The 25,423-nt window shown below is 36.5% G+C and overlaps 1 protein-coding gene across 2 annotated transcripts in view; it reads right to left on the bottom strand.

Moving 5' to 3' along the window:
- Positions 1-25,423, bottom strand: part of SLC25A21 (solute carrier family 25 member 21) — a 259,335-nt gene that overhangs the window by 106,382 nt on the left and 127,530 nt on the right. For both annotated transcript variants that reach the window (XM_063332193.1, XM_063332194.1), the window contains exon 2: positions 5,853-5,901. In XM_063332193.1, the coding sequence (XP_063188263.1) occupies positions 5,853-5,901 (49 nt within the window). The remainder of the gene's footprint in view (positions 1-5,852; positions 5,902-25,423) is intronic.

The raw sequence follows: 25,423 nt of genomic DNA, 5'->3' as shown, positions 1-25,423 counted from the left end.
CATGTAGTAAGCTGAACTTTTTTAATAAGACCAAAATGACAGAATTGGAACAAAGGAACAAAATGGATAAACACGCACACAAATCAGCAGAACAGTTGCTAACTAGAAATGGGTCTGTAACGCAGAGTCCAAATCTGGACTTAGATCCCAAATTATTTTCTAAATTTGGGGCTTTAGATCCATGATGTTGGTCTAGATTTTTGCAGAAAGAGTGGCAAACCATAAAATCTCTATCATGACTAGATGAAAACTTTTTCCAACATTTCTAAGGTGTATTATTTGCCTCACTTTTTTAATGTTGGTATTCTGGATCAAGCATAAGATGGAAAGTTAGTTCACATGAAGATTCTGATCTAATGCTGAACTGTGTAAAAAGGTGTTAAAGTAGAAGCAACATGGACTGCACCTTCCTCACATTCTGTCAAAGGTGAGAAACAGCTTTAAGAAACAATACAGGGAGGTTGAATATGTTGATCGAGAAAACAGGCTATTCTTATTAACTCATTCTCCTAATGAATTGAAGTCAATGTTTTTGAAAGAATGCCTCCTAGGTCTCTCTTAGGCATTGCTTTCCAAATTGAACACCCATCCCATAACTGTGTTATGAAGACACAGTTATGTCTGAAAATAGAAGAGATTGTTTAAATAAAAAACAACAAAAAATAATATCAGCTGGAACTGTCATTATATGAATTAACCAGAGAAGTATTAAAACACTGCCTGTTGAATATATGTTTAATTTGTTAGGAGACAAGTTACCCTGTTGATTTTCTCCAAAGAAAAGACTTTCTCCAAGTCCTTTAGATGGTAGTTGGCTTATAGTAACATTTACCACTCTTCGAATACATTGTCTGGAAGTAAAAAAACCTTAATCCTCAAGTGGCATGAACTAATCTATCTCCACTGAAGTCGACACAGATCTGGAACACAATTTTATATTAGTCTGACATGAGAGAAACCATCTTTCTTTCAAATATTTGTCTCAAAACCTATAGCGATGTCAAATTACTGCCAAAATGAGAGAGATAAGTAAATGATTCATCTAATCCACATAACATTTTTCCTGTTCACAGGACCTTCAGACACAAATCTTTTCAGATGTGTTATGTATTTGAAAGTTTTTGGTGATGTCTTGTTATTTTTTCTCTATTATTTGAAAGGACTTAATAATACACTTCTTCATATGTGTTTTCTATTAAACTCTGTCATGTAGACAATTGTTAAAAAAAGTTACAAAGTATGGTTTCCATTTCCTAACAATACCAAGTCACATCCAAAATGACTATTTCTACTTCGATACATGTTTCACAGTTTGTATAAATACTTGCACAGGCAACGTTGAAATTTGTTATCAAGAACAGTGGAGTCACTGAAATTCAGCTGTATAAATATTGGTGATATTCAATGAAAAAGAGAAAGCACAAGTAAAGGCAATAAACTTATAAACCTGAGGAAATATTAGTCAAAACTTTATTTCTAGTCATAGTTCTAATTTTGCAATATCGCTCTTGATTACCTGCATTTTTTGAGGTGTTAAAATGTAATAGTGAGGAAAATTATACATTAGCGCATGTAGCTCAGAAGTTATCAAGCTCCTGAACACGTAGTTTTATGCCAGCAACCCAGTAGTAGGGAAATTAAAAAAAAAAAAGAACAGTTTTTTTCTGAAAATTCAAGCTGCTTAAGGCTACAGGACTGCATCAGAACATAACCTTGAGCCATAAGACAGACCACAGTAACATCCTCCAGTTGTGGGTCAGGCTTGCTTGATTAAACCCTCAAACATTAGGGATCCCTCAAGCTTTCCCTTGACTTCAGACAACTTCGTGTAATTCTCTCCCTTTCGCTAGCAACCACACCAGTGAGCTGCTGCACAAATATTAATTTTCCAACAATAAAGCATTATTAAGTTACAAATTAAGAATTTTGTACATTTCCTTAAGCCAAAACATATGCCACTAGGACATAAAGAATAAACTCTATCTGGAAAAGTATTTTACTATTTTTAATTTTAAAGTAATATCTATGACAATATCTTGTCCTATGTATCATGACCTAACATACCCTTTTTACATCCTTTGGTAAGTCTGATGGATGAAAATGACATTACAGCCTGCATTACACTTGAGACTCAAAAAAGGGTCCAAAATAAGCAAAACAAATTCTTTTTCCAGACTAAGTTTTCTTCTCACTTTCCAGCAAAGAAAGATCACCTGCCTTCCTTAATTAAAAAGTGGACCTTCTATGTCTTGGCTGCATCTGTACCAGAAAACTCTTACTTGCTAGTGCTCTCCCTGCTCATACATAGACCCTTACCAAATTCTGTAACACTTGTATTTAGGAGAACAAGAACTGAGATTCAGTACTTTATTTAACCTACAGATGGCTAAATTCATCGTAAAGGTAACTGATAAGTAAAACAGCTAACAGTGCCTCTGTTATACTGAGACATTAAAAGTTTAGCACAGTTTTTTAAATATTCTCTCATCAGAAACTACACCAATATACCTTGCAATTGAGAAAAGAGCTTTACTTTGTAGAATAAGCAGGATTCATAGAGCTAAAACAATGGATCATAGTTTTTTCCATCTAGCTAGTTTGCTCACATGAATTTCTTAAAATAATGACCTTTGATGTTCTAATAGAAAACAAAATAAAATTATTTTCAAATGTACATTTAGCAAAAAATATTCCTTTAAGGATTTGGCTTATCTATAGTCTATAAACATGTATTTTTATATATATATATATATATACATATTGTTCCTCCCTTGATGTGAGAAGATAAACAAGTCTAGCATTGTTACTGTAGAATAATAGAAAATTGCTAAACACTGAAAAGATATTGCAAAACATTGTCACAAAAGAGCCAAACCGTTTTCCAGGGTTTCAAAATAATCTCTGACAGGAACTTTCTTTTCTCCAATTTTTTATTAAAAACATACACACGGAAAAAAATCAATGAGGCAAGGATGCTAAGCCACCAGACCAGTAGATGTGAGCCTTTGGCATCTTCCCTAAACTCCTTCAGAACACTAACTTAGATCAAATAAGATTCCACTAATTTGAAAAGGCCACGGGACTCTTTCCACCAAACAAACACTTTATAGAAAAAAGGCAGGAAACGCAAAACACCATAAAAATTAAGCAACAAATGGTGCTTTCATACATCCTTTCACTTAACCATAAGGAAATAAACCCCAAACAAACCACCAAAGCTGTAATAACTGGAAGTGATTAGGAAATGACAGATTATCAATACCATGTTAGAAGACAGTAAGTGCACTGCAGTGGTTAGAGGCACTGCAGCAAAGGAATAAACTAAATGAAAATCTATCAGAAAACATTCTAAATCCAAAGTTCAGAATGAAAAATATTGTTTCATTTGTACTTCTCCAAGGCCATCAAAGAATTAATCTGGTATAGTAAATTTGGACCATTACAAAATGAAAGGAAGTAGCATGATGTTAGGAACATAGAATGGAATGATGGATGAGATCAAAGGATATTCTATTCTTGGTTTTGTCATTAGCTATCAAAATGTCAGTATTTTCAAGTACTAACGTCTGCTAACATCAGCAGAAAAGTTACTGCAAAATCTGTGTAATATCTCTGAATACATCTGCAACAAAACACAGAAAAACTATCACTTGGGTGTTGCCAAATTCTGCTAAGAGTTGCAGCTAACTCAATGGAAGAACTGAGTTAACTTAGCTTCACTTGAAGTTTCTTCAAATGAAGAAATTTGCTTAACGGCTTTTTTACTTGATTCAGCCATGACGCATAATCTGATTTCTCCTGCATAGCTATTGTTTTCTTTCATTTTTTCCTGCTTTCTTCTTTAATTCCACTGTTCATGGACTCACATTTCACATTTAAAAGGTTCCTAATTTTTATTATGTTTTTTTTATTTTTTAAATATTGATACAGCTTCACGAACATCTCTGTACACTCTTTAATCCTTTCCATTTCTGGACCTCAGGACTGATTAGCATTGTCACTACCAAAAGTATGACAAAACCAGTAAAATCTGGAATGTGGAAATCTGTCCTTGTATTCTGCATGTGTGGTTTTTATCAGAAAGCTGAAAGTACATCTGCTGATTGTCAGTTTATCAGAACAGATGTGCAATTAATGTTTTTTTATGATATATGATATGTGGCATGTCCTAAATCATGAATGGTTCTAAGGATATATATGAAGTTCTTTCAACCAAGGCTGAAGGCATGGGGATGTGTAGAACGACAACCTCAAAGGCACCAAAGACATGAGAAGTAAATCACTGATGCTGCATTTATATGACAGAAGAAATGACTCCTGGTTTAGTACAAAGAGGAAAACAGGAAGAGGTAAAACCAAAAGCTTGAGTGCTACAGGTGAGTTATAGCATGACCTGCCAAAATGAAGTCACTAAAGCACATTCCATGAGGACTAGATGACAGCAAAGCAAGACGGCTTTTTTCTTTTAAATTTTGTCTTTGTTTTGCTTGTACCCTGTTGTTTCCAAGTCCCTAATTTCAATCTTTTTATGTAAATTTTGTTTTAATAATAAGGTCTCAGTGGTACTTGGAGGGGCAGAGAGGACCCTTGAAACTACCAGGTGTATTGTCTCTAAATGAATCAACATATTCCATATTATGAAGGCACACAGAAGAATATCCTGTGCAAACTCCAAGCTCCAAGGTGTACCTACAAGCACCTCAGCAGCAGTTAACGTGGACTGAACCTGCATTAACATCCTCTGGTGTTGGGCAATGACCACAGACAGATGGTCTTATGCAAAATGCAAGCTGCAGAAAAGCGTATCACAAGGTCTTAGGCAAAGCCCAGAACGTGATTTAAACAGAAGCTAAAAATACATCTGTAACGAGCTCACACATTGGCTAACCGGAACTAGAATCTCAAGTCATAATTGACTGCTTCAAGTATATTCCAGAGGCCACAGCTGCCCTCATCATTTGTTTGGGGCTACTTTATCTCCAAGTGAAGCTTTTCTGCCTACGTGACTGAGACCTAGATAGAGCTCCAGGAGCAGTATATGGTAATTATTGGCATTGCATGTAACACACATGGCATGAAAGGTTTTCTCCTCCTTATTTTATGCTTCTGCATTCTCGTTTGCTTTTCACATATAGTAACACTTGCTTATGAATTGATATGAAAACTAAAAAGCATAGAAAAGCAAAAAGATATTCAAGAAACTAGAAGCACAGCTACTCTTTTTCCAACTCAATAATCAACATTGAAAAAACATTATTTGATTACATTTTCCAGGTCACTTAATCATTTATACTCACATAAGCACAAATATTCAGAAAAGAAAATAGGGACAAATAAAAAGATAAAAAAAAGATAAAAGCATGAAGTTTGAGAGAGTATGCAGCACCTTATTTTATTACTTCTCAAAAATCTGTGAAAATTATTGCACAGGCAATATGGCATTTCCAGATTACATATAAATCATTATTGCAGTGGAAGTTGTCACTGCCCATGGCAGCGGGGCTGGAATTAGATGATCTTTAAGGTCCCTTCCAACCCGAACCATTCTACGATTCTATGATACAAATAGTAAGCGAATTTAACTATAGCCCTGTTCGTGTTACAGGATTTTCTTACAAAATTAAAAATACATGTCATAAAGCCAAATCAACACCTTTAGATGACCTCTAATCAGAAATGTGTATGCTATTCAAATTCCATCTGTCAAGTGCTGTAGATACAGGTAAGTAAATATAAATGCCATTAAAGGCAGAAGTTACCTTCCTTGGAGAAGTTCTAGAATTTTATTTTTTGACAGCTCCTAATTTGGATATCTTCCAGTGTCAACAAAACCTGTTCAAGCAGAATCTTACCTTGTTTTCACTACATCAAGGGGATGCATCAGGCAAATTTCTACAAGACCTATAAAATAATAATAAAAAAAGGCCTCGTAAATATTTGTACAAATAGTAGTTTAATTTTCATTGACTCTGATATTTTTTGAAGTTTGAAAAGTAAAGTAAAAACCTAAATGTATCACTGATGATACAGTACTTCTATACCCTGTATATTAAACATATTCTTCTGTAGTATATTGGAACCGTCAGGGATTTTAGAGAGTAAACGGTGCTAGTTGTTCATTATAGCGGGGAAAGTGAGGACTTAAGCTACTTGACTTAAGATAGTCATAGTTTTTGCTCAGTTTTCTGACTTAAGAAGAGTGGGAACATTTGACTGGCATCATAAGTAAATACATTAAGTCTTGCTGAAAGTAGTGAAGGGAGGGATTTCAGGTTGGCACCAGCTTCTTTGTCATGTAAGACTACTGCCTAAGGACACTGCTATTATGCAAAACAGTGCTGGAGACTCAGATGAACTTGATGTTAAGATGACAGCTGATCCCTGAGCTGGCTATCCAAGCTGCAGCCTTACTGGTTCTTCATCCTGTCCTGCTCTGTGCTGATGTTGACGCAAAGTCCTGGCTTTCCCTCTTCCTGCTCCGCTGCTCATCATGAACACTTTAATTCACATGCCAGAGACTTTCCATGTGGAAGAACGGAGGGTGTGAATATCAAGGGGGGAATGCCAAGAAAGAAGAGATCTGGAAGATCCCGAATGCACCTGCTACCACCAGCTTCAAAGGTGATTCTGTTATTTTTTCCACCCACCTTCCATTCACTTCACCCATACATAGCCAAGGCAGAACTTTCAAAGCTTCTCTATATTTGCGTAACTTTTCTAGGGTTGCCTACTCCTCTGTCCCGTTTCATATATCACCCTCATTCCAAACAGCAAACACACAATAAAAAGATGTATTTATCAGGATCACAGTAAAAGTTTATTTTTGAGATCTGTCAACGTGCGGAGATAATAAAAACAACTACACAAATCTTAAAGGATTTTGAAATGCTGCGAAAATACGTATGTGTATGTCTAAGATACCACATTATCATGTTTTTGAACTTTCTGTGCCCTGGTTTGTTAAGACTTTTAAGCATCCACTGGCTCTTTCTATCCAGAGTAATAAATTTAATGTTACAAAATGCAAAAACAGTTTGTGAAGCCTATACTTACTATAATGTTTGAATACTTACTATAACGTTTGAATGCATCTATTTCATCTATTTCTTATTATAGCAAAAATAATTACAAGCCTTTTGTAATACAGAACGTCTTTTGGTGATTCATGGCTAAACTTCTAAAAATCTTGATTCAAGAAAGCATTCTTATTCAAGCTAAAATTTCTGCAAATTCTTTTCTTTATGCACACCATACAGTCCCACTGAAATAAGCACAAGCTTATGTTCCACCCGATGCTCTCCTTGTTCAGATATCACTGTCTTAAGGTCCAGATCCTGCCCTCTTATTTTAATGGCACAGAGTATGGCTGAGCTCTGGTGTCTAACAGTCTCTATACCTAAGACAATTTATTACATGCTAGGCTGCTCAACTGCTTTCTCCTTGTAAGCAAGGCAAAGAAATTACTCTAACACGAGGTGAAAATCTCGTTTTGAAATGTCCCATGCACAAACTATTGAACTAATGGAATTTGCGTTTTGGCCCTATTCTTTGGTGGACTTGATGGAGAAAGACTCTTGGTGGGCTTCATGCAGGAACCAGGTTCTGCTTGGGTAGCATACACTGCGGCATCAGAAACTTGAGCGGTTTCTTTCATTACTGAATAAAAATCTAAGGAAGGCATAAAGTTTCAATTATTTTAGAACTAATAAGTTTAATGTTTCAAGTACAACAGGAAAACTGTGGGTTTTTTACGTTTATATAAGAAAGGATTAAATTCCAAAACATTAGCAACTTTCTATTCCAACTTTATCCAAACTTTCTGAGTAATACAGGTATGTATCTAAGTAAGCCTTTTACACTGAACCAAAGCATTAGCAGAGGGAAAATTCTCATTATGGTCAAAGAAGAGTTAGCCAATAAAAGCAATAGAGTTTTTAGCTCAGCCTATATTTAGAATAACCGTTTGTTTTCTGCTTGATATACATCATATATCATATACATATATTAGTGATAATTGTTATTTATTTCTCTTAAGGAAGAATAATCTATTTATATAACAAAGAACTACAAAAGTTTTTGTACGCAAGTAATTTCTGGAGTTAGTAACAGAAGGAGGGCATAAACTGTAATGCTAAAATTCCCAACTAAATGTATTTGAACAGGAGTTGACATGAACATTTGTGAAGATTTTAAAATGTTTAAACTGAATTCTTGACATAAAATACTTGCTGAGAGTTCTAATTTAACATATACAATTTTCCTACTTTTCTATCATTCCACTCTAATGTATTAACCTTGCAAAACATAAAACTGGCCAGATAACCCCTTACATCTAGCTTCCTGCCACATGTTTGAATGACAGTATTAAGTTAATATTTATCACCGTTGTTTTGGTGTATTTTCTTTCCATTCCATGCAACGTTGTTTTGTTTTTCAGTTCTGGATAAAAGGAAGACAACAGAGGTGATTCCAGCCAAAGAATATAAACATTAGTAGTAAGGAGGGTCAATAAAAAACATGCAATTTAATATTTGTTATATTTTTTTCTAGAAAGCAAAAGCTGTCATTGTTATTTCTGAACAGGTATATTTATTGCTGTAATTATTGCCCAGGAATGACTTCCATTTTACTGAAATAAGGCCAAATCACGTGTCACATAAGGGAACATAGACTGCAAGCTTTCTATCCTGATTCTGTCCCAAAACCTATAAAGTACTCCAACAGCCGCCAACAGGTGCTTTGCAAGTGGAGCTGCAGTCGAGTGCTGGCAGGGGCATAGCCTATGAGTTTTTTCCTTTCCAACCACCCTCTTTTTCCAAATTCTCCTTCCCTCCCCCCTCCCCCCCTGCCATTTTTGATCTTCTATTCCATCTTGCTTTGGCAGATAGAGCCTACAGTAGGGGGCCAAGCGTGGGGCCAGGGGTTGTTCACCCTATTCTGTTTTTGCAGGATTAATGTCCATTTTGGGAGAAAACTGTACAGTGCCAGAATTTGGCTCTATTTTCTTGGTCCTCATAGGGTAATTTTTAATTCAGGCATTTTTCCAGCAACTGAATCAGATGAATTCCAAGGTCCTTGGCAAGAGCTCTGTTTTGATAACTTCAGGATTCTATTGGTTATCTGCCTTTCTCAGCCTTTCCTTTGTCTCATCATTTAATTTACGCGTTAGGTTTTAAACGGTGTATGGTTATTTGATTTCACCAGACAGAGCTCTTCAAAAGATGCTGGGATTATGACACAGCTCTCTGAAGAGCACCAAAGGAGCGCACACTGTGTAAGACACTAATGGAACAGCTACAAACGCAAGCTACATTTTTCCATCTACTATAGTAGTCATGCAAATCATTACAACATCCTACTTGATAGCCTGCCCAGAAAGTGTGGTGGCCCTACTAAATTACAAGCGCTCCGAGATGTGCTCAATAAAATAAAATATATTGCTCTTTCTTTAGCTAATGTTCATCAGCTTTGTGACAAATTCAATTAGCACTATGAAAATCTAATTTGCTGAACAGCTATATCAGGGTGCAATATATTTTAACTTGTCACAGTGTAAAGACTACTGTTTACAAACTTTATTTCCATGATAAAGTAGTTAACATAGCTACAAACAGATTGTCCAAAAACATATTCTAATTGTCCCATTGGGTCTCCTTGGTGATGTCACATGCGAACTAACCCAGAGTGATTTATGATGGCCTAATTATGTTTAAAACAACTCAGATCCAACTAGCTGAACAAGAGCCCAAAGGAAATATAGGAAGGAACAATTACTAGGTCAGTCCAACATTTGTTGTCTTCTGGGTGGGAAACCATTCCTTGTGAAAACTGGATACTAACCATAAAACAAGACAATCAAAATCTGTGTCTTGAAGAAATAACCAGCTGTCATCATTGACATCCTCTGAGCGTACACAAGTGGAATATCAACAACCGAGAAGGGAGTCCAGACTTCTATTATGTAAAACATTCTGCTCATTAACTGAGCCCATGGAGGGAATAAAATGACAGAAAATACCGACCCCCAAACCAACCCTCCTCAGTGGAGCATTTTCCCTTTTCCAACTAATATCTCCTGGTTTTAAATTGTTTCCCATTATGGATTACATTACATTTCCCTCTACAAGATTCACACTTAAAATTTCAAACTGGTAATCTTCACATACATCTCTTCAATGCAAACATGGTGTTTTGAGTTCCTTGACTCTTTGTTCCTCTATTCCATCACACACACAAATCTTGTATCAATAATCAAAAAACATGTCCCGAGAATACTATGACTCTGTTTAAAATGTGCTCTAATTATCCTTCTGGCAAAGAGTGAAAGTTTGAGATTTCAGCAGCACAGTATTATCTCCTTCCTCATCTTCCCAAGTGTTTCCACACTTTATCTATTCACTGATTAGGGAGAAACAGAATGAAATCTAGCTAACAGTACTTACTAAATAGCACAGATAAAAATAGAATCATTATGGCTTTGGTCCTCCTTAGGAGTCAAATTCTTGTCTTCAGCCTTCTTTGACCCTCAAAGCTATGAACTGAAAAGTGTGAAGTGCCTGTGATACACACTGATTTCTCTTTCAAAGAAACCTGGATAGCTCACCGTCTACAAGTTTTCTGTGTAATACACCCCGAACACAGATTCCAACACAGATTCAAGAGCTTGATCCATGTGTTAGTTCAGACAACCCCCTACAGTGTAGAAGTCATTATGCACCCTCCTCCCCTTGTGTTACTCATTTCCCTGGAATAACACAGTCGCTGGAGAAACACAACAGAGAGGAGACTGGTCATAGAAAATGTGGCAATAAACACACCAGGCACTGTATATTGTATAGCTGGAACAGTTGGTATTTATTTTGGCTTTTACATAGATATAGTTACAATGTAAGAAATGATCATAAATATTTTATGCGTACTATGCATTTCCTTCTGAGAATATATGTCTGACAGAAAGAATCTTATGTTGATCTTTGTATCCTAATAAAAACAATGACGAATTCCTCTTAAATCTACTTGTCTGTTGGCCAAAACACTTTATTTGACAAGATGAAGCATGGAACCTCTTCCTGATTGTATTTGAAGAATAATCAATGCTTGGAAAAAAGTATCCCTGCAGTCAATTCTACACGGGCTAATTTCTATTAGCCTGCTGTCTCACTCCATCTTCACAGACACACAAAGCTTTTACCAGTTCTGTAAGGGTACACCTTCCCCAGAAAAGGCCACAAAATGCTAACTTCACTGTGATATGTGTGGCTGTCAAGGCCCACTCCTTTCCTAGGGAAGGGAGGCAGTCACATATTGTGCCCCTCTCAATTGTAGTATATGTCAAGTAGGCTCCAAGGAAAACTATACAGCAGTATGCATGGACTATGCTGGAAAAGATCTACATATCAGCCTTCACTTAGGAAAGTGACACTTATTTTAACTCTTGCCCAGGATTCGATTTAGCGGTGTGGTATGGGATTAACTAATGATACCCTGGAGCTTCTCACAAACATTAATTAACCTGTTAGGTAATGAGCCAAATCAATGCTTTCCTTAGAAAATGTGGAGCAGTGGAAAGTTACTCCAAAAAGTACTCCATAATGGCAATGCTGCACTCGTGAGTCATTCTTCCTTAGAGACCTTGTCTACACTGTGAAAATATACTAGAAAACATGTTAATTAAACAAGATGTTGAATATGATTTTTCCCTTGGTGTGGACAAGGACGTCTGTGTTTAAAAATGTGTTAGTTGATCACAATTAACCCCAGGAGGAGCACTTGGTTTACTATCGTTACCTAACATATTTTAGAAGAAGGTTTTTGCATGCCTACAGGAGGAGTTGGGTCATGCTCAACATCTTGTTAGGTAACAGTGTCCCTTAATAGATGCAACCTGTCAGTGTAGCGCTACTACCTGGAAACTGAGGAATAACAGGGTTGGGAACAGCGATTATCTAGATTTCAAAAAACCCCGTGACTTCAGCAGCAGATGGAAATTTCTGACGTTTGGTCTGTAGCATTTGTGCTGAAATTGATCAGTGTTCTCGGAGCTCCCTCCATGAAAGCTATTCAACCTCTGTTGAATTCATGATGGCTCCTTCATTGTCTAGCAAACTAGCATTTTAATCTTCAAGGTTTCAAGTAAAGGTTACTCAAGTGCGGGAGATCACATCCTAGACGTGTGGAAGCCAGGACCTGGAAATGAGTGTTTCAAGCAGCATGTCATCTAGACCAGCTCTTGCTCAGCTGTCAATCCCCTTCAGCTTCCCAAGTCCCAATCCACAGGCCTAGCTAGAAATGTGCTCATGCTCAATACTCATATCAGACCATTCAAACTGCTCATCTTTGGGGCTGACAATGCTTACCTAGTATCTGCATGATACTGCTCCCTGCCCCGCTAAAGAAAGCATTATTATTATTACCAGATGGTAAACTGTTCAGTTCTATTGCAAATATAAGAGATAAGTAATTACATTCGATTATTTTTGCTGATCTTGAAAATTGAGTTAGAGCAATTAAGTGAATAAATACACAAAACAGTATGGATCTTCTTAAATAGTCATGCCATGAACACAAGATACTCAAACCTAAGTTCTCATTATACCTGGGCAAACATGCATAAACCTTTATAGCCTTTGAAAGGGCAAATTTCACCTTGTGATAATACAAATACTGACAGGTTATTGTAGTAATAAACCAACATTTGCAGTGCAGCATTTGTCAATAAAAAAACATATTGTGCAGGTCTTAATGTTTGTCTTGATGTCCCAGATACTTTGTTAAAAAAAAGAAAAAAAATAAAGGCTGTTAAAAAAAAAAAAGATTTTATTCTTAGGTTTTAGTTCCCTTTTTGATTTATTTTATTGGACCTTGAAATTGAAGATAAATGGTCCTATCAAGCTGCTGTATTTCCCATTCACAGTAGTTCTACCCTAGCATGGGCTTTTTTTTTCCAGTCTATCACACAGCCAAGCTGATACACATAGATTCATTGTGAGTGGAACCAGGAGTAAGTATGCCAGACAAAGCCATGGGTCCTCAATCCACAATATGTACCTTTTATTTAGTGGAATTCTGTAACAATTTACCAATGTATTTCTTGCCTCTAGGTAAAAAATATCTAGCTTTAATGTTTAAAGTATGTATGCAAACTAATCTAAATTTAGCACAAATTTATTCGTTATTTGCATTTCAAAATGTTTTTGGCACAATCAACCAAATCAGTACATTATGCTCATGCTGCCAGCAATAACCACATCTTCATACTTACTGTTGCCTAGAATACAGCTCACTGAAACTTTTAATGTGCTTCAAATTAAACTGCTCAATGCTTATTTACATTCTCTGAGTATTGTTTGCCGAGTAAAAACAAAGGCCATCTTCAAGTTTAATTTGAATTTGCTGCTTATTTTAAAATGAAAAAATTAAGTTCTTGGTTCACAGACCTACCAACTTGATGAATCTCATGTCTATGACTTAACTGAAGGAATACCAATTGAAGGAATACCAAATCTATGACAATTTGGATGATCAAGTTAGTTTATAATTACGTACAGTTAAATATATCTATGGTAAGACTAGGATGAAATATCAAATCACCCAGAAAAGATCAGTGGCTGGTCACAGAGTCACATCTAGATGTCTTCGGAAAAAAGGTTCTTTCAGACTGCAATAGCATACAGCACTTTCATAGGCAAGCAATTCCAACTGCACTACTCTCATAGAGCCTTTTTGAGGTAAAATGCCATGTAGTAATGTTCTTTGACTGGTAAGACCTATGACATTTTGCATTTATGGTAAGTCAAAAAGGCAGTCGACATGACCATTGTAAAATTCCAGACTTTTCATACCTTTACTTAATTTTAAAATATCAGAGCTGTTCCACTGGGGCTGAATATCATGGAGATTTTGATTATGCAGTCAAACAATGCAACGTTTAGGTACTGACACAACAGATAATGGAGAAAAACACAGCACAAAACCTAGAAAAAAGCAAATATTTTCTCTAAGTTCTTTAATATTATTGAGGAAATATGGGATATATCCCCAGAATTTAACATTTAGAATGTTACGGGAATTTGCTTCACCTTAATTTCCATTTCAATTCCTATTTTCAAAATAATAATAAAAACCCGAAGATATCAAACAATTTTCAAAAACTATACTGAGTTGGACTTGCAAATATTTCTGGGCAAAAATCACTTTTTCCAAAATAAAGAGTTGTTTATATAGCTAACTGATTTTTTTTCTTTATTTAGTCTTTCTACATCCTTTACTGATGTTGTATTGACATTAAAGCTTTGACTTATAAAATAAACACAATTTACAAACTTAAGCATCTGAGTCTCTAGACACAAGGGAAAGGCTATATATTGTGTAAATTCTCTATAAATTCTTCAGCAAGTATTACGTGCTATTATGTCACTCACATATGACATATTCTTTCCATCATGTGTGTCTGTAAAGCAAGTTTTTTAAAACATGATTGAAGGGACCACTGAGGTCAGCACGGGGTTACACGATGTTTGTGTCACTACAGCTTTAGATATTTCAATGCATATTGAATCAATATTCCTGCAATGAAAATGTGTAACCTATATTTTCTTTGCCGTTATAATAAAATGCTTCTCAATAAACTTGTTTTCATAAGGAGTTTGCCCATTCATATGTCCCAGAGCTGTTGTAATCTTCATTGCTAATGCTGATCTAAGAGCATGGACATTATTCTATTTCTTGACACATTTAAAGTTCTCTAATGAATAAAGCAAACAGCTTATGGCTGCTTGGACTGTCACTCGATTGCCCCGGAGGGCTTTAATGTCTTTAAAATAGGCCTCCTAGTTTGTATTTAACTACCTTGTCCACAGAGGTCTGAGGGGTAGAGCAGATCAAAGATGTGCTGGAAACATAAAAAGCAGCTGTCCTTCATTTACCTTTAATTAGCTACATCTGACCAGATTCTTTATGGCCTCTTTGTCACACATTCAACAGTCTATAAGCCTTCTGACCTGTCCTTAAGGACTGTACCATTACAAGAGTTTCAACAAAGTGCAAATTTAAAATGTTAAATATGGAACTTTGAAAAAATCTTTGGTCTCACTGTGGAAATACTACCTGAGGCAATATTATTTTGGATTTACCTGCAAAAGCTACAAATTGCTCAGTATTTGAAGAGTCAAAATGGAAAGGTTCCTGAGCTTAGATTTAGTTATTTATGGTTCTTTGTGTACTACTCAACACTGCAATGAGTAAATATCACACAACAAGGAATCCTATAGTCAACTAAAAGGCAAGCAAGCACCTCTTTGGCCAGCACAGTAAACTGCGCTTCCAGGAGCTGTGGCACTCTGTGTAAAGAAAGTCACATACCCAGTACCCTTTTTTACATAGATCGCATGACTTAGAGACCTCTCTACTTAGCACAGAATGCACACCAATTTCCAGTAGGATTTTGATTAAGGAGAAAGTTCTGTCATTGCTGCAGGATCGATAAGCAGTTCTTGTAAGTTAGAGCCCCGTAGTCAGGGATGCATTAAACGACTGTATCATCAAATTAAGGCCCTCACAAAATAAAAAAGCTGTTTAACAAAACAGCTAGAATGTGTGCTAAATGACTCGTGTTATTGGTGCTTGATCACACAGGGCATTATATAAAGCCACTGAGGTGGATGGAGAGCACCTCTTCAAATTCTCTGGATTTTGGGTTAGGTCATTTCACAAAGGATTAGTTAACAACAGAAAAAAACTATACAAATGATACCTATACAAAGTAGAAAGGTTTCACAGAATCACAGAATCATAGGGTTGGAAGGGACCTCTGGAGATCATCCAGACCAACCCCACTGCCAGAGCAGGGTCACCCAGAGCAGGTTGCACAGGAACGCATCCAGGCGGGTTTTGAATGTCTCCAGAGACGGAGACTCCACCACCTCTCTGGGCAGCCTGTGCCAGTGCTCTGCCACCCTCAGGGTAAAGAAGTCCCTCCTCATGTTTAAGTGGAACTTCCTATGCTCAAGTTTGTGCCCATTACCTCTTGTCCTGAAAGAAAACTGAAAAAAAAATTGTCCAGTTCAAAAACTGATTCTGTAGCCTAAACTATCCCTTGATCTCTTTCTATGTATGTAATAGCAATTTGTAACCTTCATTTTTTTTTCAAAATGTCAACATATTAGACTTCCCAAAGAAAGTTTTAATTAATCACACCTCCAAACAAGTTAGCATACCTTCAAAGACAGTCATGATGAGGTACATAAACAGTCAAGTAGCCTGCCTCAATATATGTACAGTAGCTAGCAGGCAGGTGTGGCTAGAAGCCAAACTTTATTCTTCAAGAAAAGTCTATTCTATGAGCAACATGCAGAAGTAACTTTCTCACAAACTATGAACCTTGAGAGATTATTGTTACACCTCAACTTTATTCTTCACCAAGTTCTTTTCTACAAAAGTTCATACAGAGTTTTTGACCCAAACTGTATATTTGAAAGTCAGACTTATTCATCACTTATTTCAAGAAGCATGCATCTTTCATCTTTCATTTAAGAGATTTGATTTAAAACAGCAGTCATATCTACTTCGATATATAACTAAAGGAGAAAAGCGTATAAACAAAATAAAATCAAGAGGATTTTAAACCAATTCAACGTGCTTTCTATTGTCCCATACTTCCTAAAATTAAGAATAATTCAATAATTATTAATGAGATATGGATTTTTTCCATCTTTTGTGCCATCAGTATAAACACATATTGGAGTATCAAGATGTATGAATAATGAAATGCCAGTCCCATCCCAGATTGGGACACTCCTGGGGCCCTAAAACTAGAACTCTGTACAGAAAATATTAAAATGGTCAAAGACAAGCTTGCCCAAAGACAAACCTAACAGCAGGAATGGAAATGTTCCTAAAAATTACCGTTACAAAGCATTTATTAATTTTCATGCACATATTCATTTTCTTCTGAATCAATGATCATAAACCATTATTCTGGGTAAAAATACACTAAGTAGTTAAAAAAACACATAAAAACTTTGCCAAAAATATACACACAAGACATGGAACAACTAGTGTTTGAGACCCTTACAGCAGCCTGCTCTGGGACAGCTGCTGAACTCAAAAATGCTGTGAAAAAAACAAGTGCAAAAAAAGTATTGTGAAGTCTCTTACAATGGGATGAACCATCCAGTCACAAAGTGACCAGCTATCCTAGGGTGAGCCCTCCCCGACTTTCCTCATTAAATTTCAACAGCTTCAATTTCATGCTTGTATGAGCAGAAACATTTCAGAAACATTGAAGAAGAGTAATTCCTGTTTGCATCATTTGTTCACAATCTATGGGTAATATTTTACACAATCTATGGGTAATATATATACAAAATATACCCAAAAATAAAGTATATATGCTGTAAAACACTACTTATGACTATGAACTTATGTTTCCAATCAGTCATGACACCCCATATGTAGTACATGGAAATACATGAAACTTGGAAAATATATTAGCTAATTTGCCATTGGGGAAAACTCAGTATTGGATTATCATTGCCTGGAGAGTGAAACAACTGACCACAAATGAAAGCAAAAATTTCAGAATTAGCTTATAATGAGATGTAGTGATGCCGTTATAACAATTGCTGTACCTTAGCATATCAAATTGTGCCCATTTTAGCTTTGCAAAGTGGCTTTCTAGTTCTGTCTTTGCCAATCTTTATTTCAATGACTTTTCTGAAAAAGTTGTGGTTCCCATCAAGATAGCTGGAACAGGTTTTTTCCAACCTCTCCACTAGTTGCTGCAATGGAACTAAACAGTCCCTGCTTTTTTCATTGGCTGTGAAATAACTTCAGGGCTGATAGTCTTTATAAAATTTTTATGAAAACCTAAACTATCTTTAGTTCCCCACCTAGTGAAATCATATTTATAATTCAATCCAAAAGTATAGGTAACCTACTGTTGTACAAATGTCATAAGTCCATTCCAGATGGCTACTGAAAAGTTTTCTTAAAACGGGCTTTTTACTGTTTCTGAATGCATGCTACTTAAAAGCATACTTAAGACAATGGGTTTTTCCCATTTCAATGCTATACCTTACACTCTTCTTTCCTCTTAATCTTTAATATTGAAGAACAAATTTAATGGTATTTTTCCACTTTACTTGGAAAAACAGTGACAAAAATATCAAGTATAACTGTACCAAAACCATTTTCACAACAGAAAACCTTCATCTTCTATAGAGCCAAAATTAGCTATTTCACAAATGCAACTCCTTGTAGTAAATATTTCACTTAATTAAGAAAAAAACCCCAACAAATACTAAGGCTATAGAAGTTTAGACTTTCAGTGAATGTTTCACTATTCCTGAGATTTTCAAATATATTGTTTGTTGGGTTTTTTTGCATGTATCAGTAGTTATAATATTACATGATGAAAAACAATATATTACTGTTAAAATTAGGTTGATCTACTGCTATTTTAAGATTTCAGTTTTCATTAAAAGTTTTGTACTTATCATTTGCAGGGAGTGCTCACCAATTTCATTGAATTTTACATAGGTAACTAGAAATTGAATCATTTTGCAGTACAAAAAAAATAATCTCATTTTTGATTTGTTGCTGTCCAAAATTTCCACTGAAGCTTGGTGAACAGTTTTTTATACAACAGAGACAGGATCAAATTCTAAATGATGTCTCAAGAAGAATATATTCAACCTCTGTGTATCAAAGCAGAGAGATCTATAACTACATGCATCTTTTTTTTTTCTTCTCCATTATCCCACCAATATTAACGATCCTTACTATCGGATTACAATACCAATATTAATCACAATTACAAGATGTCCTGGTTTCAGCTGGGAAAGTATTAATTTTCGTTCTAGTGATTGCTGTGAAAGGAATGTCAACAATGCATATTATTTCAGCTGTTGCTAAACAATGTTTATACTTTTCAAGGACTCTTTTCAGCTTCACAGAGAAGCTGAGAAGGAGCACAGGCAGAACAACAGAATGGCCAATGCAATATTCTCTGCCATAGATGTTATTCTCAAATGGGGGTTGGCCAGGGGGGAGGAATATACAATCACTGCTCGGGAAGGTACCAATTCACCAGGTGGTGAGAGTGACTTATGTTATTATTGTTATTATTATTACTGTTGTTATTATTCCTATTTTCCTTTTCTGTTATTGTTCTATTAAACTGTCTTTATCTCAACCCACAAGGTTTTTTTCCTTTCCTTTCCCCTCCATTTCTCCCTCTTCTCCCCGCCCTTCTAAGGGCAAGGGGGAGGACTGCACAAGATGCTGCGTGGTCCTAGCTGCTGGCTGGGGTTAAACCACGACACAAGGCCTAAAACTACTGCTTTTTATAAAAAGATATTCAGGACCCAATTCCCTGCTTATTAAAATGGAAGCAGCTTCCTAGCATTTCAGAGAAGCCTGCTAATGTATACCAGTAAGGAACTAGACTCTTGGTGCCAAGGCTACTAAAACACAACAACTGATTATCAAGTACCTGTAGATAGAATAAAAAAAGATAAAGTATTTTCTTGAAGGTGACCTGTATACGCAGTACTGTCAAATATTCTAGGGTCTTCTACTCCACGCATTTTTTGTTGAATTCTATGTTGTGGCAACAGGTGATGACAGCACCACTATTTTGTGTTATTTTAGCAGTCACTGGTCTTCCCAGTATTTTTCACCACTCCCATTTGCTGGCAGTAGATCATGGCAAAGTTTCAAGAGAAATCTACTATGAAGCTGTGTGTTAACTGGGAAATGTCAACATGCAAAGCCATGTCTAGAATTAACCCATCTTTAACTTTTTCAGGCACCCACACCCTCTCTTCTTTCCAAAACTTAATTACATCAGCAGCTTGCCAGCATTAAAAAAACAACACAAACAAAACACCAAAGACGAAAAAGAAAGGGAAAAGGTGTAGCTGTATTTAACACAAAGATAGAGCAATAATCCTCTGACAGAGGCACAGAGGCTGGTAATGCTGAACTTGCCAAGAGACAAATGTCTTAAAAACATAAATACCACCAGTTAAGAAGGAATAATTTTCCACTGGAAGTATGAGGACTTACCACCAACTGTATTGATAGATATTTTCAGCTTCTTCCTTTGAGAAAATATCTCATCTTTTGGTCAGGTAGCAAATGCCCTTGTTCTGGTATGCCGAAAGTAATTACGAATTCCTAAGGATCCTTTCTCACAGAACACGCATTTCCTCCTCTAAGTTTTATGAAACGTGATTTTTTTTTTCAGAACAAAACGAATCCACAAAACCAGTGAGGATTCTATAACCCCCTTGTTTATTTCTTTAATACAAGCTCTAATCACTGACAGGTGGTCAGGTACATGTCAGGTAAAAAAAAAACCAAACTGCAAGTCTCAGTATAGCTATGGTATTTTCAGATGGACCTCATCAAATGCCTCTGCCATGGCATAGTGGGCCACACTACTGTTGATGCTAATAGGCAACTTCTATATCCCTTAGTCATTTCCATCCTTTCCCTGCAAAAATATGTATGTCACAGCCAGGTCATGTAGTGCAATCTGAAAGGTATCCTACAGATCCAAGTTTTTGACATCTAAACAGTGGATATCCTGAAACCTGCATTGCAAAGTCTGTCCTTCATTGTCCAGATCTCTCCACATCATCTTGAGCTAGACAGTACAATCCATCCTCTTCACTTAATTAGAGTTCCTGTATACTGGCAAGTTCAAGTATTGTCCTCTTCTCAAGCTGTGAAAATTAGGAACAGGTAGACCTGCAAAATCCACGCTGCGAGGATCAGAACCAGCTTGAACATTTGCAGGAGGCAAATGATGACATATGCTCCTTCTACTCTATGACATCAAAGAAGTAAAAATTTCCCGCAAAGCTCCTAAAGACACAGTATTTGCATTTTAAATTATTATTAGAGGAGTGTGACTAAAAGACTCAACTAATCCAATTAATTCCGTTTTGGTGAGTTGTTATGTCTGTATTTGCAATTAATTAAGCAAAACAGAAATGAGCGACAAGATTAAGCTATTAGAGCTGAGGCCCCAAAACATCTACATTACATACGCTCTTACTTAAAACCAGATTTTGTCTTATCCTTGGGTTTGGTTTGGACGCCTTTTCCTTTTTAGGGTTTGAAGAGTGCTTGATGAACTGACAACAGAGCAGACAGTTTTGGTTCACTGTAAATGTAGAGAAAAGGGTTTTTTTGTGAAACAAAGAAAAATACATTTATTTATTTTCCCAGACTGCTAGTGGACATATCCTGCTCTGCTTTACAGCTAATACCCTGATCAGTTTTGATGTGACAGCAAAGAAAAAGCAGCAGCAATCTGGCTTTTGAGCAACTCTGCAGCTCATCTCCTGGTGTAGCATCACACCACTGGCAGTAGGACAGCACGATGGATTCAGGATGGGCTGCTGTGTGATATTAACGTCTGATTAGAGCCTGCTTCCATAATGCAGTGGAGTTATGCTGTGTCAGGAAGCCGCTGTTATCTTCTGTTTCGGAAATTTTCTCAGACTTCCTTGTTTTCACAGTTCTCTGCACCTTCTGGCACTCATCCACATAAGGCATCGGCTGTATGTAGATTCGGAAGTCCAAAGGTTGGCCACCCTTTACATAGAATAGGGGGAGGAAAAGCTAATTTATCTGAGTAAAAGGTTGTAATAGGAGGAAGGCATGGAAAAACTCTGGGACTGGAAGAAAGGAGGTCGAATTCAGTAATGTCAGGTAGTGTTTGTATATGAAATTACACATAATGTCTTGTGCAGAAACCAATGGTTCAGATTTGGTGAAAAGCCACACATAAAGCTAAATATCGTGAACTGGGGCAAACACCAACACTTCGGCTGAAGAGAGACTCCCAGTGTCCGCATTCAGCTACGTGGAGACTTGAGCTTTCTACTGATGAAGACAGTGTCAGGGCAGCAGCCTTAGAAAACACCTTAACTCAAACAGACATTTGTTCATTGCCTGTCCTTCAGCACAGATGTGAACACTGAAAATGCAGTCTGTAACACTCTTACTGCAACTACTGATGACAACTAGTAGCAATATAAATTTTAACGTGTTACACTCTTTTCTTGAACATGTGCTTTTTTACACCACTACACCAGTTATTTCTGTTGTGCATGAAATCATAGCATAATATAGTTTAGGAGGGACCTACTGAGGTTATTTAATCTGACATTAGAAAACCCTGGTCCGCTTCACCCAGTTTGGCGCTATCCACAAACTTGCTAGGAATGGCCTCCATCCCATCATCTAGTTTGAACACTACTGCTCCCCGTATCGATCCCTGAGCAACACCACTCATTACTGGCTGCCAGCTGGACTTCGCATCACTGATCACAACTCCTCAAGCCCAACAGTCCAGCCAGTTTTCCACCTACCTTATTGACCAGGTATCTGGCTCATATCCCACCAATATGGTGACGAGTCTACAGAAGACTGTGTTAAATGCCTTACTAAAGCCGAGGCATACAACATCCACTGCCCTCCCCTTGTCCACAGAGCAAGGCATCTCATTACAGGATGATTAATTAATGTATGATTAAGTAATATAAAAATTGTGAGACAAAAGTTTTAGACAAGAGTCATGCAAATCACTTTGAGAACAGCCACAATCCTGTTATTCATGGGAATAGTCTTACTCTTGCTTAAATAAAACAGGCTTCTAATATGTGTTTTCTACTCTTCTTATTTCATATGTCATTTTTGTTCTAAAAGTTAGGTATTAAAGTACTCTTTAAAATCAACCTAAGAGCCATTTAGTGAAATGTAATTAATGTAGTTAATACGTAGGATAGGATACATAAACTCTTTTATCAGCCTCGGTGTCATAACTCACTTTTAAAAAATGCTTCTAACAGCCTCACTATAACAGAATACATCTTACAATTTAATTAGGGCAAACACATAATTTAAAGCTACAAGTCCCTTTTTGGTTTAGTTCCCAGATTCCTCTTTTCAGTGTATGCAGTCTACATTCAGCATTCTTCAGCCTCCATTTCTGTCTGTATCTGGCATGACGGATCCAGATAAAGAGAAACATCAAATTACAAGACGCATGAAAATACTGTGAGACTTAAAAAACCTGGAAATGCTAGTTGGAAACCTTGGCTTTAGCAGCTAGAGAGAATGCTCAGTTTCTGATATCTAATTGTTTTGATATTCCTTATATTCCACACTTGGAACTTAATGCTGCAGATACTGTAAGTAACAACATATTTAATTTGTAGGTTACACATTCCCATCTTGGATAGCCTATCAGTATAAAATCAGTCTGTTCATTCAGAGTTAATTCTGAGAATTCATTCTTGCAGAAAACATAAAAGTCCTTTAGAAGAAGACCACCTCCAGGAGCCCTGCACCCTGGAACCATTCCAGTAGGAAAGTCAGTGAGAAAGCGGTCCTGCACTACTGACTTGCAGGAGAGCATTGAAACTTGATACTTAGACCGGAGAGGATATCATCTGTGTAGCTAATTACTACCATTTTTATGGTATATGCATAGGTACGTGAATAAACGCTGTGTATGTTGCAGGGTCATTAATTCATAAATGGTTAGATTGCAACTTTTATTTGGTTTCCTACCATGAGACCCAATAGAAGAAAACGTCACTGTTTTCCTCAAAATGGCTGGTGCCTCTGCACCTGACTATTTATAATCATTGTACAAGCCTGTACTGGAAAGCAGCCCACTGCTGACTTAAAATGTAAGGAAAAAAATAGGGGTTTTTTTGTGAAATGGAAAACTGTTCTGAGGAAAGTGACACAGCTTTTTGAACTACTACAGTTTCTCTTAAACAATAGCATTCATCCACTTAATTTGGTATTAAAGTATTCCTTTTCAGAAAAACAAACAAGCCTCTGCTGTCACAATAGGAATTTTGAAGGAGTAAAGAAGTTTAAAGTATTAGGAACAGCAACCTTTCTTCTAACTTAAGTACAGTGTGTTTTCCAATGCTCAACATCCTCAAGTGCTATCACGATCACATAGATTTTTTTTCCCCTCTCTTACAAGCTAAACCACCAGGACATTTTCTCATTAAATAGGTCTTGAATACTGATTTGCCATGGACACCATCATGCTTCAGAATCAAAGTCGTCTGATAAGGTGTGCATCTCTGTAGATCAATGTTGAATCTGTGCTATATAGCAGACGTGTGCGGACAACATAAACATTAATCAAAACAGTACCCCTGAGTGAACACCAGATGAAGTCACACTAGCAGATATCCAAGGAATCTGGCAATGCATATATTATACAATGGCAACAAAAAGGGTAAAACTTAAGTAATGATAGTTTAACCCATGATTACTGCAGAATTCACATGGCTACAGCTATACTCGAACTTCGCACACATGGCACCATCACTGCATTACAACCACTTAGTCTTTTCCCTTTCTTTACATCTTAATTTATCACTGGCATCCACCTGTTGTCTCTTGCCATTTTTGTGAACAATAAATCAGACTGTATCTGTATATGCACAGCCTAGCAGTAGGAACCATAACTCACAGAAGCCTTGATTTACTAAATTACTTCTGAATAAACAGTATTTCCCAATTTATATCTTATGCCTTACTGTTTTCTTTTAAGTTAAATCATATTTGTTTTCATTTGAAGGCACTTTTTTTTTCTCCAATGCATTCGAAAATACATTGTATATTCTCCAAAAGCACAAATAAATATTAAAGACATGCATATTCTTGTTGTTCCCTGAAGATCTCATGCGACACTGTCATTTATTAGCTTGCTCTGGGCCATTACATTTCTACACATTTTACGTATACTGGCACTCAGCCAGCACGGACCGTTCAACTCTAGAAAGCCCAAATATTTTTGTATTTTTTGAAACTAGCATGACAACCATTCTGAAGAGTAGCCCTCTCACCTGGTATGTTAAAATGTAAAACCATGAACATTGATGCTGTTCTCTCTCCCTTTAGTGCTGAAAATGAAACTATTTTTTCAGGTGCAACAACAGCCATATGAAATCTCCCTAACGTGTAGATGTTCTGTAGCCGTATTTTTAATGGAACAGATCCATTAAACTTATCTAGAAATGTAGAAAATGCATGAAGAACAAGCTTTTTCAATCGAGCCATGCCTATATCGCTGGACAAAAATCACAGCTCTGACAAATGCTGGGTAGCACCCGTCTCTCTCTCAACTTAAGAAACTGAGAAGTAACACCTTAAGAGATGCCCTTTGTGCAGACAGAATCACAATAGTTTTCCTCCAACATATGAATGCATCAATTTTGACTCTGATGCAAACTGGGGAAATACTGAACAGCATCATACATCTCTGAAACTAACAAAACATACATTGTTTACTTTGTTTTTAAACATTTATGTAATTATTCACTTCAACATATATTGCCCAACTAAATTCTCAGGCTGATCATGAGAATTACTTTGG

Source organism: Chroicocephalus ridibundus, chromosome 4 (genome assembly GCF_963924245.1).
Source record: "Chroicocephalus ridibundus chromosome 4, bChrRid1.1, whole genome shotgun sequence".
In the NCBI taxonomy this organism is placed as follows: domain Eukaryota; kingdom Metazoa; phylum Chordata; class Aves; order Charadriiformes; family Laridae; genus Chroicocephalus; species Chroicocephalus ridibundus.
Note: the sequence above shows the minus strand (reverse complement) of the source record. Positions and strands in the feature narration are given on the sequence as shown.